This window comes from Sprattus sprattus (genome assembly GCF_963457725.1).
Source record: "Sprattus sprattus genome assembly, chromosome: 14".
Taxonomy (NCBI): domain Eukaryota; kingdom Metazoa; phylum Chordata; class Actinopteri; order Clupeiformes; family Clupeidae; genus Sprattus; species Sprattus sprattus.
The window spans coordinates 4381899-4399231 of NC_137912.1; the positions used below are offsets into that span (position 1 = coordinate 4381899).

A 17333-nucleotide genomic window follows, 5' to 3' on the forward strand; every position below is an offset into this window, starting at 1 on the left:
AATTCTAATATTGATATCATTGGACAAAAATCAAGACAAAGTTTTTTTTCTTTTGACGCCGAAATTTTATGAGCATATTTTAATGAACATTGCAATGAGTGAGGACATTTTCTGGACACCTTTCTCCACTTTAAGGAGGACTCTGATGTCTTAAAACTAAAGAAACTCAAAGTAGATATGAAAGCTGTCTGCTTTGGCATAATGATTACTAATTGCATCCATCTACCTCATACTCTTTTATGAACTCTTTATATTCTTTACAATACTTCCTTTTTAGTGAGGCCCGACAGCCATCAGGCTCCTGTTCAACCCATGTTCTAGAGTCCAGCAGATACTGCATCCTACAGGAAAAACAGAAAAAACATTGCATATTTAATTAAGTTCTATCACTGCACAGTACATTCATTTTATTCTGTATCTCAGTATTGTTTCATGTAAAAATAGAATCTTTGCACTGTGTATTCTATTGAAATATCATTCAAAAAGATATCTACATATAAATGATTCATCCACAATAGCCCGGCTTCCAGAAATGTCAGTGTCCTTACTGTCCAAGTGTGTCTTTGGTAGTCCCATCATGACCCATGATGAGGTAAGTCTTCCCTACATCAAGGCTCCCTCTACACTGCATCCTCTTGGCAAACACACGGGTGTCTCCTTTGGTCACGGACATGTCACCAGCTACACACCAAAGACGGATAGGATATATTCATCAGGTCCACAGTCCAAGGTCTATCTCATTGAAACGTTTTAAATGAAGACAACAGCATTCACTCTGAATGCCACTGTAAGAAATGAGTTTGGTGAGTACGTACTTGCTCTGAAAATGTCTGTCACTGTTCCACTGTAGAGCATAAAATTGCTTATCAGTGTGACTGAAGTAATTTGGACTTCATAACCTAAAAAACAAGTCAAATAAGACATACACCAGATCAACACTGAAGGTCTCATAGTGTCCGGCACTCTCAATGGGTCATTGGTCAAGCTCAGGAGACTGATGACCACTGCAGTTTGGCACTGGTTAGAGGAAGCATAGGGTTCATACACCCGGTCATTCTAGACATCCATTTTAAACATATTACAATGTAATTATTTTGCATTTATCAAGCAGGCTGTTTATCTGTCTTTCTGGAATGCATGGATATATACGTGAAGTACACAAACCGTATTCCACAACCGGACTGTAACAAGCATGACTGACACGGTGTGACTTCCTGATTTCTTTTTCAGAAGGAAATTTCTTTTCTTCGAAACATGGTCCTGAAAGAGCAATGTCACAAACACACAAACACAACATAAACATATGAAATGACTGTTTTTCTTAGTGAGCATATACTGTGTTTCTGAACACTTGGGGCCTGATTTACTAACAGGATTGCGGCGTAAAATTTCTGGCGTAAAATAGCGGTCGTAAACATAAAACGGTATTTACTAAGCGAGCGCAGCGCATATTAACGCTTTGTGGGTGTTGACGGGGAGGACACAAAAAGGTGGGTGGAAACATGCGCAAATATTTGGGAGGAGCGAAGATAAGTGCGCCTAATGATGTATAACACATTTTCAGTTAAATTAACCACAAATCATTAGACGGTACAGGTTAACCAGCCACGCAATACTTCAATTACTGAACCAGATCAGAGACGACATCTAACCCTCCAACCGGAGATCACATTCCATTCAATCAGTTGGTAAACATTGCAAATATTGGCACCGGATCATTTCAAACAGTTATAGTATCAGCAGTTGATATATCTCAGCCTTCACAAATATTCACACAGGTACTCGAAGCATTGCTATGGCGCACTGGTCAATACATTTCCCCACTGCCACAGCTGAAATTATAGACATCAAACAGGACTTTTTTTGAAATCGCAAACTTTCCGAACATGTACACATCTATGTACACATCTATATTGTTATAATAGACAGTTTATGCATTAATGCCACCAATAGCATATATTTTATAATTGTGTTCTTTTAAACATCTTGCTGTAGGTGATGGCGGGCAGAACAACAATATAGCAGCGCACACATTGAATCAGGTTCAGTGATTGAGCGAACATGAACCAATATATCTATCTCCACTTCGCGGAAGCTTCATTTTCTCTTCCTAAATAAATACCACGGAAAATGCGGAAAAACACTGTGCGTTAATGTGCGAACGCAGTTTAAGCAGCGGTCGCAATGTTAGTAAATCAGGCCCTATATAGGGCGGAGTAAACACAGTTTGCCCAGCGCAGATCTGGTTTGATAAATACCAAGTAAAATGCGCAAAAACACCGTGCGTTAATTTGCGAAAGCAGATTAAGCAGCGCTCGCATATTAGTAAATCAGGCCCTTGGTTTAGGTTTGGGTATTTGAGATGTCCCTTTATCAGAAGTGACTTACAAAATCATCGACAGAATCTTAATCAATCAATCAAATTGGAAGTTGTTGATCATGATCTGTCTATGTCATTCACACTGTCAATAAGTACTGATTTCAGGGCCTACTTTCAGCACATTCACACTGTCAATAAGTAGTGATTTCAGGGCCTACTTTCAGCACATTCACACTGTCAATAAGTACTGATTTCAGGGCCTACTTTCAGCACATTCACACTGTCAATAAGTACTGATTTCAGGGCCTACTTTCAGCACATTCACACTGTCAATAAGTAGTGATTTCAGGGCCTACTTTCAGCACATTCACACTGTCAATAAGTACTGATTTCAGGGCCTACTTTCAGCACATTCACAAACATCCTCTGAGCAGAGCTTGGATATCATCTTGCTCCTCTTGGGTGCTGAGTAGAATACGTCACATTTTCTGTCTGTGGAAGACGCAGAACACTGTCAAAGTTAAAAACTCATACCATGACAAGAATCTCTGCAGATTTTCATGATCCATATAAAGAAAGAATGACCATGCAATAGCAGAAATAATACAAAAAATAGAAATAAAAATACACTTCGCAATACAGTATATTAGGATATCATAATGAATAGATTAAGATACTCATACAGCATGACTCAATGTTAAATATAAAATCAGCCTAGTGGTGAACTTGTAAGGAGTAATGTATACAGACATTAAATTAATATCCTTAGGTTGACAGATGTAAATTAAAATGTGCTCCTTTTAACTGCAGCTCTTCAAGTGTGAGGGAAGTATTTGAATTAGAAATGTGTAAGCCATCTCTGTTAAAGTGGGAAATTATATATGAGGAAAGCAAATCCATTACTCCCTCATATATGTGCACTCGTACTGCTAATAACTAACATCATATACGTGCACTCGTACTGCTAATAACTAACATCATATATGTGCACTCAAACTGATAATAACTAACATCATATATGTGCACTCATACTGCTAATATCTAACATCATATATGTGCACTCAAACTGCTAATAACTGACATCATATATGTGCACTCATACTGATAATAACTAACATCATATATGTGCACTCATACTGCTAATATCTAACATCATATATGTGCACTCATACTGCTAATAACTGACATCATATATGTGCACTCATACTGATAATAACTAACATCATATATGTGCACTCATACTGCTAATATCTAACATCATATACAGTATGTGCACTCAAACTGATAATAACTAACATGAAAATATCATTTATAGTGACAGACAAAGCATAATAGTGTAGCATATTAATGCCTATCACACATAACAGTAATAGAATACTGTACTGTGATAAATCAACAGAACAGATGAAAGATAAAGGGCCTACCAGGCACATAGGAGTCATAGAATGTTGCAGAGGCAGGCTGGATCAGCCCTATCGCGACTGTCTGTCTGGCTCCAAACACGACACAGAGGCTTCCATTGAGAATCTGTGCCATTACACACAAACCACAACGCGTATCAGACTAAACCTCACAGTGAATCCACAGCAAAGCACATCACAAGGCTCTCTCTCTAGATCAGGTTTTTACAAATAATTGAGTTGAGAGGATCTTAACCAAGAGGAAACTCTTGCATTTGAAATTTGACAACCGCCATGTGTAACTGACAAGGACTGTCATCATGAGGATGAAGTTGGTCTGATAGGTTCATTTAGTAAGTGTCCCTTCAGCCACACAATGCCACAAGACAAATATTGCAATGCAATTCTGTGTTTGTGCTTGTCACAAGATCAACGTTCTTAGTCAAACTGCCATCAGAGATGCCCCAGTTGGAAGGGCAATGGAATGAGCAGCATGAATGCAGTTAGAGTGAACCGGATGTTTCAGGCTTTATTAAGCCACCTTACCTCATTAAAGTACAAGAGCACTCTGTTGGCTGAGACCTCATAGTGAGAGATGTATTGGTCCAATCCTTCTTTTAGCTGTACGGAAAACACAACATCCCAAAGAGCGGCCTTGAGCTACGACGTGCACATGAATGCTGTGTAGTCAGCCAAAAAAAGACAAGAATAAGCACTGTGTGTGTGTGTGTGCGTGTGTGTGTGTGTGTGTGTGTGTGTGTGTCACCTTGTCTAGATCTGCAACCTCCACATCAAAGCCACTTAGCAGTGTTATATCAGCAATCGCCATTCCTGTGAGGTTCCGGTCCAAATTGTGACTGAGAACAACAGGGTCAAACAAAAGAGTTTAATTCAAAGCAAGTACGTTTGATTTGATACATCATTATGTTCCTTGTTTCACATATAGTGAAAGATACTCATGTCTGTGATACAATTTCACTTTCACATTACCATATGGTTTATTGACATGGCAGGGTTATACGGCCTGATGAGCCTAATAATGGTATAATATAATATGATTACTGACCTGACACAAACATTGTACTTAACATTCTCTTGTGAGTCCGCACTCTGTTTGGTGTCTCTCTTCCGTCTACTGCGAGCATCAAACCATTCAATTTCGGTTAGGGGGATATCTTCCACGTCACGTTTCTCACGAGGTTGATCCTCATCGTCTTCATAGTCATAGTTGTAATCCTGAAGTATCTTCTCTGCAGGCATTAGAAGAATATAGTGAAAAGAAATGCCAAACCTGAAGTGTGAGCCTCCTTTTCCCTGGTCAGCTGTGTGTATTGCGGAATACTAACAGTGCTGTGTTAGTCTGCCTCACCAGTGTAATCCATTTTGCCTGTTACAGTCACTTTGATAGAGACGTCGTCACAGCTCGTCTTCGGCTCCAAGATATAAAACAGCTTCTCAACCTTGGTTTGAATGCAAAACTGAGTGTCTTTAAATGTGTCTGTCTTCTTTTACATGTATCAAGCAATAAAGAGGAGGTTTTGGAGGAAATGCTATGTAGTTTAGTGGGGGGGGGACACAGTACACGTTATCAACCTTGAGTGAGAAATACACATGAATACTGACCTTCATTTTGGCTTTGCCCACTCCTTTAACTGTAGCGATGATACTATGTCCTACCAGTCTCTGGGGAAATGTCATAAAATAAGGGTGAGAAACTGCTTGAGCGTTGGAGTTGAGAGACAGCAGGATTCCAAACAGCAGTGTTATTTTCACATGGTGTATGATACCACGGACTCTGTGTTGGATGGGACGCTGGGTTACCTTTAGGTCTGTCTCTACAGCAAGACCACTGTCATCCATGGCGAGGGACTCAGTCTGACTCTTTCCCGGCACATGGAAGTTCACTGACATTTTACTGAAGGGAGACTCAGGCCTATTCATGGCATACACTGAAAGAGCCTCTAAGGCCACGATGGTGTCCTGAACCAAATAAGAAATAATAAAATGCTTAGCCTTTTACTTTTGCCCCATTACTATTCAAGTAAAGCCATATCTGATACTTCACCATTTTCTGCAAAACAATGTAAGAGAGTTCCATGTATAAAAAAGTGAATTCATTGCACTGTAGACTAAGATCAGAAGAAAACAGTTCAATAGATTTTTAGAATTATAGAATATTTTTTTCCTCTAGTTTTTAGAAGGTGATGAAATAGACATGCAACATAGATACAGTACATGTTGGTGTGACCAGTGCACGCTACTTCACATATGCACATGTCTCTCTGTTAGAAAAGAGGGAGTGCCGTTTGTTATTGTAGGCTACAAAGTCTATCAACTTAATAATAATAATAATAATAATAATAATAATAATAATAATAATTAATTTTATTTTTAAAGCACTTTTCATTCAAAGGAATCTCAGAGTGCCTACATATTAGAAAATAACTATAATAATACAATAATACAACTTCAGCTAAAGACATGAAGGTTGGCGACCAGCTTGGCTCAGTTTTACAGAATTAATATTTGGCAAACCTGGGTGGAAGCCCAGCCTCCTTTGTAGTTCTCCCGGGTGGCCAGATAGCAGGCTGCATCGTCTGCCCATTTGGAGTCCTTCTGGGCCACTGCAGCCAGTAGTGCATAGGCAGTGGTCTCTACTGTCAGGGCCTCAGCAGTCATATAATTGCCCCCTTTGCCATCCAGCGAGAAATCTGCACGCCACACTTTGCATTCTCCCTCTGATGGAATGAAAAGCTGAATGTAACACACATATAACGCATTCCAAACGAATACCAGAAATGTATGGTTGAATAATCTCTTTCTTTAAAAAAAAAAAAAAACAATGAAACATAAGGAACACATTTAGCTGAGGTTTATAACGCAGCATGCCTTGTGTGGCGTTTTTCTTGAGATTCTCCCAGGCAACCTCTGACTGGGTGAGGTCAGAAAGACAGGTAGATAAACAATAGGTTGTGATGGCCATGGCAAAAGGTGTCTTCAGGTCAGACACACGGTTCAGGAGGTAAGTTGTAGATTTAGAGATACTGTCCTCCTACGGAATTTTAGGACAACAAAACATTCAAATCAGGAGAACAGCCATTTAACTACAAATACCTGTTCATATACAGTGCCTTTTAATATATATAGAATACGAGCTGATCACAAGCTAAGCAAAAACAATTCCTATCCTCTTACTGCCTCTTTTTTCTCTGCATCGTTCAGGAAAGGGAGGGAATGATTGACGGCGAGGGTGATGAACGCAGTGAGTGACACCTCCGCCTCGACACCTCCGATTCCTCCCTGCGGAGTGAGAGGTCAAAACACAACATTTACAACAACTGCATTTACAACAAGAATGGGAGCATTCAGAGAATGCAAACCTCCGCCTTGTGACCTTGACCTTTGACCTTTGACCTTGACATCTGAAAATATAATCAATTATTGCCATTATAGTAGTACCCAATCTCCCCACAAAGTTTGATGGAAATCGGTCCATGCGTTTCTGCGTGATCCTGCTGACAAACAAACAAACAAACAAACAAACAAACAAACAAACAGACAAACATACAGGGGCGAAAACATAACCTCCTTGGCGGAGGTAATAACCACATTGGTTACAATCTTTTCTGTATCTAATGTACCTGTAACTGAATATAACTTCATTTAGCGTATTTACTAAGAAATGCTGCCCACCTGCATTTCCCGATGAATAACAGGCTTAGGGTCAAAGAAATGTCCGTCGCTATGCTGTGTGTTTAGCAGATACTGTACAGATTGCCGGATGTCCTCCTCTTGAACAACTCTTTCTGCTCTTCCCTGAACGCCAGTGACTGCTGCCTGACGCTCGGCCACTAGGGACAACACTTTCACCACCAGGGCAGTAAGCCTACAGTATAAGAGTAAATAAACCGTTTCACAATGTCATATTCACTTTTAGTTCGATGAGGCCCTTCAAAGGAGAGACTGAAAAATACCCAGTCACTTGATTCGCAACACAATACAAGTAGATCCTTACATCACTTTGAGTAAAGCACTCAAAAAATCAACACAGCACTGAAATGAAGGGGGAACTCATTCTGTGTAGGGTTGGGGGAACTCATTCTGTGTAGGGTTGGGGGAACTCATTCTGTGTAGGGTTGGGTGAACTCATTCTGTGTAGGGTTGGGGGGTTGGGGAAGGGAAGAGAAGGCGCACCAGGTGCTGCTGTCACGCTCAAGCCACGCCCCGTATGATCCATCCCCCTTTTTGTAAGTCAGAATTCTTTCATAACCTGAGAAAATAAGACAGATTGCCATGACAATGCACATTGATTTCACTAATTAATGTTTACCCAATTCTTTATTTTTTATATTGTTTAATATTGGTACCACAACATTCAATAATCAATTTCTACCCTTCTCAATAAAATCGATGGCCTCGTCCCTCTTCCCTGCAGGCAGTTGAACCCAGTGGTTGCCATGGTCCAGGTAGCGCAGAGAGAGGGCAGTTGGGGACATGAGCATCATGGTCTGTTCAGCACAGCCCGTTGGGGCACTAATCAGGTGCTTCACTTTAGAGGGGGAGAGAAGGGGCAACGCTGCGGCCTTGCCAAACACCTCTCCTGTAGCAAAGAGAATTCAGGGGCCATTTTAGAAAACAACATTACAGAAATAACAACATCAACATTTTACTCTGAGCATTAATACAATCTAGAACCTTCTATCTTGACAGCGATTGTGGAGTCGGAGTCAGGCACTGTGCTGTTTGGAAACTCTCCTGATATGTTGTAAATCTTATCGGACTTTCCTAGAAAGGGAGAGGGGGAATCACGGTCAAGACAGTCTTCGTTTGCTTTAGATGTATATTTGAACCCAGGAATGCCTTCCAGTCTCAAAGCCTCAAGTCTAATTTACAGCTACACCACATCACACCTCAAAATGCATTATTAGCTTCCAAACATCAATGGCCATTAACCGGTCAAAACTTCACAGGAATAATTCCTGACGTCACTTGTCAGTCTGTCATAGTTAATCGCTCTAATTTAATATACTGTACATAGTCACACAATGTAAACTTTTCATCCGTGGTTGGGAAATGTCAACTCACCATTTAAATTTAGGTTAAATGGAGGTAAACTTATTTTTTTCAGAACTCCTGCTGTCTGGAGAGAAAAAAGGAGAGTGAAGTTGACAGTGACAGTGAGCTCACAAATGAAGCCAAGCTCGACTGCAAATTACCTTGACTGAGAGCATCTTCTGAATGGCATCCACACCCATTTCATGCTCTCGATCATAGAGCTGAATTATGATTGGAATTGAGCCCAATGCCATTGGGATGGCAGGGAATGAGACTGTGAGGGAGGAGTGCGCTCCCACGTGGATCTCCTGATACGAGTTGGACGTTTTGGCAGCAGGAGAACACAATCCATCCACTTGCTTCATGTGAACAGCCAACTGAAAGAGATAATCAGGCTTTGACATGAAAGACTGATTCAATCAAAACAGACATAAAAACATACAGGCATATGGTACAATGTACCTCTCTGGCCTCCTCTCCATAGTTGTAAACAACAACAGGGATGGACAACTGTTCAAAGCGTTTCACTGAGTAAGGTAGTCTCAAAGACAGAAACACCTCCTTGGAAACCGTGATATCCAAAGGTTCTGCTACACAGATACCTTTAAATGGAAAGAACAAAATGCAAAATGTTTACACAATGAGCTATTCTAATACCATTTTAATTTGAGGTGTACATAGTTAAAGAGTGAGCCATTGAGAGAGTCAAGCAGAAAGTGTGTTGGTTACCATGGGTTTGGGAAAGACTGACAGCCTGAATTTCCCATGTTGTGATGGAATCTGGCATCAGCAAAGCATGTCTGAGAAGGAGACAAGGTCAAATCAAGCATCACCAAAGTATGTCTGAGAAGGAGACAAGGTCAAATCAAGCATCACCAAAGCATGTCTGAGAAGGAGACAAAGTCAAATCAAGCATCACCAAAGCATGTCTGTGTCTGGTGTTTAACTTACTCTTTCTTTCCATCCACAGCAATGTCAACAAAACTAAAGCTTGGTGGAAAGTATTGCCGTATCGTTTGCTCTTCAATATCAAAGAAATCCTCAATATCTTGAGCATCAGCAGCTGAGAAAAATAGGAATAAATAATTACCTGTTTGACAAAATGAACAGATTTACAGTAAAACATTTTGCATGGATTTTAGTCTGGATGTGTCTTGTCTTTGTATCAGGTTGTATATATTTACATAATGTATATTTATGTAATTTGCTATCATAAGTCGTAAATGACCCTTAAAGGCATTGAATCCATGACCTTAGATTGACGGTAAACTGTGCTGTGTTCGAGTTAGTCAAACTGCCCACTACTGTGTTCCAGCTAGTCAAACTGCCCATACTTCTGCCCACTACTGTCTTCCAGCTAGTCAAACTGCCCATACTTCTACTAAATCCTTTCCGCATGTCTTCCAATTTCTTCTGCTCCCTCAGCAGTTTCCCCTTGCGGCAGCATTCAAGGAAGGCATCAACACAGTCCTGTTTGTGCCTCAGTTGGACCCTCTCTGCCCGATCCTCGCATGTTATTAGCATTGGGATTAGCACCAAGCCACTGTGGCAGCATTTCTGCAACCTCTGGTCTTTGTAACGCTGTTCTAAAATCAACATAAGGTCAGTTGAATCAGTAATGAATAAAATGGAAAACAATCAATAATTTACAAATGCACTTTAAAATGCTCTTGTGGTTCAAAGAACATCCTAGAATGACAGCTATGACCATATTCTCCTAATACAATATTTGATATGGATAGTCGAAGAGAAATTCTAAATCTATGGATTTTAAAGTGTAGTTCAAGTGCAACTTTTCTTTAACAATGCATTGGTGACTATTTGTCCCCAATTAAAAAAGAACTGTGAATCAGATAGCATGAGGTCAATGTGTTTGTTTGTATTTGCCTGTATTCGTACAATCAGAACCTCATGTTTGTCTAAGTACCTCTCTCTGACATTTTCGTCTGCAGATCCAGGGAACGTTTCTGACGTCTGAATCCTGATTCACAGCTGAACCCTAAGGAATATCGCAGAAAATAACTCTTCTCCTCAGACGCACCTCTGGGATGGGATATTATGGGATGGGATTATGCCTTACATACTGTAAAGGCTAAACGTGTGGTCCTACCTATCCTCATCTGAGATGTCATGCTGCCACTACTGGAGATGAAGGAGAGGCCAGCCTGATTGAAGACTGCAGCTGTATCTGAACCTCCACCATATGAGCATCCCAAGTCATAGGACTGCATAGAGGAGAACACCTTCCCAAAGACAAGGTCCATTTGAGGTTAATTGAAACTTACTGCATTACTTTACAGCACAGAGCAATGACAGATACCATCCCTAGGGAGAACTACCTGTTTGGAAGTGAGTTTATTGGGTGAAGTCAGGCCGAAGATGGCTTTGTCAACAGCTAGCAGGGATACAGTAGCCTTTTGGTTCCCAAGATCAATGGTCACTTTGGTCGATTTACCTGGTTTTGTCCTTATTCCTCTGTGAGACAAGGAAAACTGCCAAATGCCAAAAGAAATAGTAATATTAAGAAATCAGACTGTACTGCTGCATCTAAGTACTACCATAGTTTAGCAGGAAATTAAAAAATGTACAAAACTAACACCAAGATTATGCCACAAACAAAATCAAAAATAAAACAGGAGAACTATGCCAACCTTAGCCTAATACAACCCCTGTGCATGTAGACCATGGAGGGGAATGTCTTCCAGATACACTGTATAAGCCCCTCAAATTTAACACCTTTTAATTATTAAACAGTGCTCCATAACTGATGCTTATTGCATCAGGATTCAGTGTCCAAAGCATAGTTTTGGCTAGTGCAGGTCCATTTTAAACTTGCCAGACATTGTATCAATGTATAGTTCTAACACCGAATATTAATGGCCAAAAGGATGACCAGTGGCTGGCCATTATCCTTGTACATTGCCCTTGTTTGTTAAAAATCAAAAATAGGCATGTGAAACCATAACAAACCAGTAGATTCATGCATAAGTAAAACAGTCTATACAACCAATTAAGAATTAAATCCCTGATTTGGAACAAGTGAACAAGGAACACGTATGAAATAGACCTTAGCCAAGGGTGCTGTTGGTTGTATTTATCAGTGATAATAGTCTCAATTGCCAGTTTATTAGGAACACAGAGCTAAAACGAATCAACTGTGTGCTCATCTTAGAGGCAGTTTGCAGTGCTGTTGATTGAATTGCATTGCGTTGTGCTGACATGTTTTTCTATTACTTTGACCGCCCCATTTGTGAGACTAAGCCAAATGGAATATTGAATTGATTTTTTACACACCGTTCCTTTGCAGGCATCCTCGACATCTACCCATATTGAGTTTGATATTATTTCACCATTGCTGAGGTAGAAGTAGGCAACAAGGCGGAACGATGGGACCATGTCAGGGCTGATAGATATCTGTGTTTGTGCTAACCCTCCAGCCTTCACTGAGCCAACCTGTCTGAGTTCTCCTTTGCTGTAAGTCTGAAACATCACAGAGACAAACATCATTCAAATGCGAGGCCTTCTATGACCAAGTTATCATTATACGTGTTATACTGGCATAGTCCCTTGCACGCCACCCTATAAAATACTTTTGGTCCAAAAAGTATGCGATTCGTACCCACACTATCACTCACCATGTAATAGAACAAACCATCTGCTGGTATTGTATTGACAGCTATGAACTGAATCTTAACTGTATCTGTCATCTTCACAACGTCGCTGATTGTACTGAGATACAGGAAGCTGTTACTGGGTGAGGAGGCCTTAACCACAGTCTTCTCATGAGCCGTGCCCTCTACAGTAACCTGACAAAACAGAAAGAGACATGTTATGTGCATTTGAAATAGGATCCTCAAAGGGCTGCTTACACATGTGTGATAGAACACATCTGACCAGGGGGTCAAGCAAAGTTATTATTAAAAGTTAGAATGAGAAATGAAGGAGTGGGAGAGGATTTTTATAAGAAAACAACCAGTGTTATAAGGTTTAACCCCCAAGGAAAAAATGCTGTCCACAATTCAAGATGCTGTCCACAGTTCTGGCGAAAGGTTGTTAAAATTTCAACTACAGAGCCAATCAAATTACACCCCTCACTTCTCCTGAAGCAATGTGTTGATTGGCTGGAATTGTTTATGGATTAGTACGAACCACCACGCTGGTTTCCCGTTTATAATGCAAGGACTGTGTAGGAACACCATCGTTTTTTGTTTTGAGCGCACACACTGAAAGGACAGTGAGAAGACTGTGAGGAGCAGTTTTCTGAATTTGATCAAATGTGTACTACATTCCATCTGGACAAGATGCACTGTCCACATTCACTTACTTTGACACTAATTGATTTGGCTTCTGTTGGGAGGTTGAATAAGCAATATGCCACTCCGTCATTGTTACTTTTTGTATCACATCTTTTCTCTAGAGATTCTGTCACTTCAATCTGCATTTGGACCCCAGGTGCTGGAGAACCATTTGGAAGCCTGACAACAACCTTTCCAAAAAATAAAAACAGATATAAAAATGTTATGATGACTTTATGGTTCAATTCCTGCATGATAAGAAATGAAAACACCCAGTTAAAGACTTATAAACAATAAACACCCAGTTAAACACTTCTATACAATAATTGATGGGCCACTAAAACACGTGCTTCTGTATTCTGCCAAAGAATACATTGAACTAAAATCTCATATTTCAAATTTGGTGAATCTATATTTTCCGATGCATTAAGCCATATACAGTAGCTATAACTTAACATATACCACAGACTGTGCTTTCATGATATATAAAAAAGTTCAAAATACAAATGATGCTCCCCACAATGTGGATAACTTCTCCTTACAGCGGGCTCAAAGGGTACTCCAGGGAGGAAGTGAGGCTGGACACGTGACAGGTCCACCAGGTATGGGTGAAGAACGATGGGAAGAAGGGCCTCAGCCTCCTGAAGCTCCCCACCTTAAACAGCACCAGGGAGATAATAATAATAATAATAATAATAATAATAATAATAATAATAATAATAATAATAATAAATAATAATAATAATAATTCATTTTATTTTTAACGCACTTTTCATTCACAGGAATCTCAGAGTGCCTAAGATCTCTTAGAAACCACTACATCAGGACACCACAATGGCAAAACCAATCTATACTAAAACTGACTCAATAAATAGTTTGATGAATATAAAAATGTGGGTCCATAAAAAAAAACGTTCTCTATCTTTACTTACTTTTTATATCGGTGACTGACACGGCGACGTAGAGCTTTGCTCCTTCCTCAGCCAGCTGCTGTGTTGAAGTGTTCAGTGTCTTGATGAACTCTTCAACGTTTGGGATTACGACATGTGCTTTACCGTCCTTAATCTGAAATGATAACAGCCAGAGGATTGGTTGATTTGACATAAAGCCATGATTTCACTGAACCAAATGTTTAAGATGACCGGTGTCTTACAGCTCCTGTCTTCTCCATGCCTCTGATGAAAGTTATTTCTTTCTTCTTGTCTTCCCCTACTTTATTCCCCCCTTCTTCCCTTCTGAATATCAATCCAAATCGGGAATGGAAACCCCCATCCACACTCTCACCATAAGAATACCTTGGATAAGAAAAACACACACAAAAGTCGTGATTCCATGCAGATTTTCACTGCACTTCCAGAAACTTGAAAAGTTGCTTTCTGACACTTTACAGTTTCAGGTTATATGAATTATCACGATGACTTAAAACTCATCATACTTAGCCTCAATGGAAAAAGTGAAGCTCTCAGAGTTTGCTAGGAAGAAGTTTCCCTCTGGTGTAATGGATGCAACAAAGCTGGGAAGAACTAAACACAGACACAGAAAAAGCCAGATAACATAGAATCAACAAGAGGAGGCGATGCAGTCTGTTCAGTGTTGCTTAAAAGCACCCAGTGCAACTCATTTTTCATCCTGGAAATTATACATACATACATACCTCTACAGCACTGCAAAATCTCATAGGCATTGCTCTCTGTGTCCGATAATGAACTGTGGCACAATAACTCGGATGCCATGACTTTGTACACAGTAACGTCACGTGAGAGAAGACAGCAGTTCCATCTTACCAAACTTCTGAACCTTAAACTCTCGAGTGGTAGGATTTTTCTCGTCCCCTTTAAAGTGGGCTGTGATCCTCCAGACTCCAGGCCTAGAGTACATGACATTCGATTGTGTAAATAAGTAAGTGCTGACTGATGCCCGTCTTCTTATGATGCTGAAATGCTGTTTAGTGTAACAGCTGTTCAATGTGAGGCCATTGTAAATGTTATTATATTGGTAATTTAGTATTAAAGAGCCCATCTTACTCTGAAATATCAGGAATGCTAAAGTTTTTTGAGAAGATTCCATTTTTTGTGTGGATTGTCTCGGACTTGATTCGGTTCCCTCCAGCATTCTGTGTAAGCAATTTATATTTATAAGTAAACATCAACACTGTTAAAAAATATTAGATATTAGTTTAAGGTAAGTTTTTATGAATTGGTTCATCACTGAGTAATTGTCTCAATCCAAAATATTTTTTAAAAGAATGGAAATAACAATGACTTACTGTTACAGAGACATGAATATTTTCATCGACAGGCTTCATTGCGTGGTCCAGGGTGAATATTTTGTAAGACACTGTATAACAAAAGAAATTCACCAGGACATGACTATGGTCTACATTTAAATTACTAAAAAAAATATTGCACACTTGTCTAATGAATACTTCAAACTCTAAGATGACTGTAAAATTAAGTTAGATTAATTTAGATACTGTTGTAGCATTTTACCTTTCTGATCGGGGTTATAGATGGGCTGGTTAGTTTGGATAAAGATGTAGCCTTTATGTTTGGACACAAGAACCCTGGTCTGTTTCCTTTCACCTCTGATTTCACACACCAGCATTAGGTAAGGGGGATCTCCATCAACTCCCTTCAGCAGCGAGGCTTCGTCCGTCACCTGACAGGAGAAATGGGTCAGAAACCTTGACCTCTTAATGTATGGCTCAAAAAAGACGGGTGTATATTTGGGAAGAAAAAGATATCCAGATTACAGGAGTCTTTTAGGATAATTGTATCCATAAACAAACAAATAAACACTTCATAAATAACATACGTTTTTATGTAATGAAAAATTAACTTTCATATCAATACAAATAGACAAACAGTTCACACGAACATATGATTGGACTGAAGAGAAGAGAGTGTTGATATAATTTGGTTGTACCTCAAGCATAGCTATCTTCGTTTTCCCTTGTTCACCATCATTAAAAACAACCTGGACCTTTTCAGACATCAGCTTTCCGGAGGCCTCCACCTCTAGGTAGAGGGTGACCGGACTGGTGAACAGCATTGGACCCAGCTGCACCGACACCCGCTCTTTCACTCCAACATGGAACACATTGGGAGCCGTCACAAGGTACCTCACCACAGACAACAGGAAAGCATTAGCAGCAGGCAACATCGAATGGAGACAATGGGCAGAGTACGGGTTTGTTTTGTGAAGAAAAATGTTGATGTGTGTGTGTGTGTATGTGTGTGTGTGTGTGTGTGTGTGTTTGTGTGTGTGTGAGTTTCAAAGTATATTCCCTTACCTGTCATCATCACAGGCGACTAACTGTGCGCTCCACAGAAGGCTGAAGAGTAAGAAGGTAGCAGAGCCCATCATGCATGCATGAGATGTGTGCTCTGTCTGCAGAACCTAGCCTTCACTGATTGTTCTAGAACACTCTTTACTTTGTTACGGAGATTTCTCAACTCCTACCAGCAGTCCATGGTCCCTATTTACCTTCCTAAATCACGTGATTTACAGAAAACCCTGATGGTTTTGTTGAAGGGAGGGGTGTTTGTCAAACATGTTTGGTAAAATTAGTGCTTTTATATCAGTAAGCCAAGAACATTCATCAATGATTATTTTTGTGCAATTAAAATGCGTAATACATCTTTTTAATTAAATGTTTCTGCAACTAAGAATAGCAAAAACATGCCAACTGGCCTGTTAAAAGGTGAAGTCCCTCCCCCTTCTCACTGTGGTCCATGAGGGAAGAAGGACTGGACTCACCTACCTAAATGGAGGGGTCCAATTACCTCCTAATTGGACCAAGGTGGCCCTACTTAAGGTGCACCTCATTGTTTGAGAGGAGAGGACAGACTGAACATGCTGGATGGAGCTTGGACAAGGTACTAGACCAAACCTGAATGCTCAGAGGGGTACCTTGTCTAGTATAGGCTTTAGCATGTTCAGTTTGTGTTTGTATGTTTTGGGGCTTTTAAAAAACCCTGTTGTAAATAAATGTAGCTATTTTTATGGAAGCCACTGTCTCCTGCGTCGTGTGTCCGTGCCTGCAACCCCATTCTACCAGGTTACATCCCACATGGTGAGGTGGCCGGCTCGGGCCTTTCTTACATGGCCTTACAAATACATATATCACTAAAGTTTTAGTACATAAAAATAAGAATTTGTGTGGAAAATATAAAGTGCATCTGATAAATGTTAGTGACATTCACATATTTCTGACAATGTCCTGCTTAGAATTGTAGGTATTTTACAAAGTCGGTCAAGTAC

The 17333-nt window shown here is 40.0% G+C and overlaps 1 protein-coding gene across 1 annotated transcript; it reads right to left on the minus strand.

The window, feature by feature from the left end:
- Window positions 1-208: 208 nt before the first annotated feature.
- LOC308375277 (complement C4-like) lies at window positions 209-16436 on the minus strand (the record flags this gene model as incomplete). Its single annotated transcript, XM_080851353.1, has 41 exons — window positions 209-341; window positions 549-681; window positions 816-899; window positions 1165-1260; window positions 2723-2812; window positions 3745-3847; window positions 4267-4341; window positions 4487-4577; window positions 4787-4970; window positions 5090-5180; window positions 5344-5403; window positions 5542-5700; window positions 6256-6458; window positions 6610-6772; window positions 6916-7020; window positions 7414-7606; window positions 7915-7990; window positions 8114-8320; window positions 8416-8505; window positions 8806-8860; window positions 8937-9152; window positions 9238-9377; window positions 9505-9575; window positions 9727-9838; window positions 10152-10361; window positions 10703-10774; window positions 10886-11018; window positions 11115-11267; window positions 12070-12255; window positions 12411-12581; window positions 13100-13261; window positions 13613-13725; window positions 14003-14135; window positions 14224-14365; window positions 14506-14593; window positions 14855-14937; window positions 15095-15183; window positions 15337-15407; window positions 15560-15728; window positions 15996-16191; window positions 16363-16436. 41 exons carry the CDS (start codon window positions 16434-16436, stop codon window positions 209-211), a joined length of 5175 nt encoding a protein of 1724 aa, XP_080707479.1.
- Between the last annotated feature and the right edge of the window lie 897 nt (window positions 16437-17333).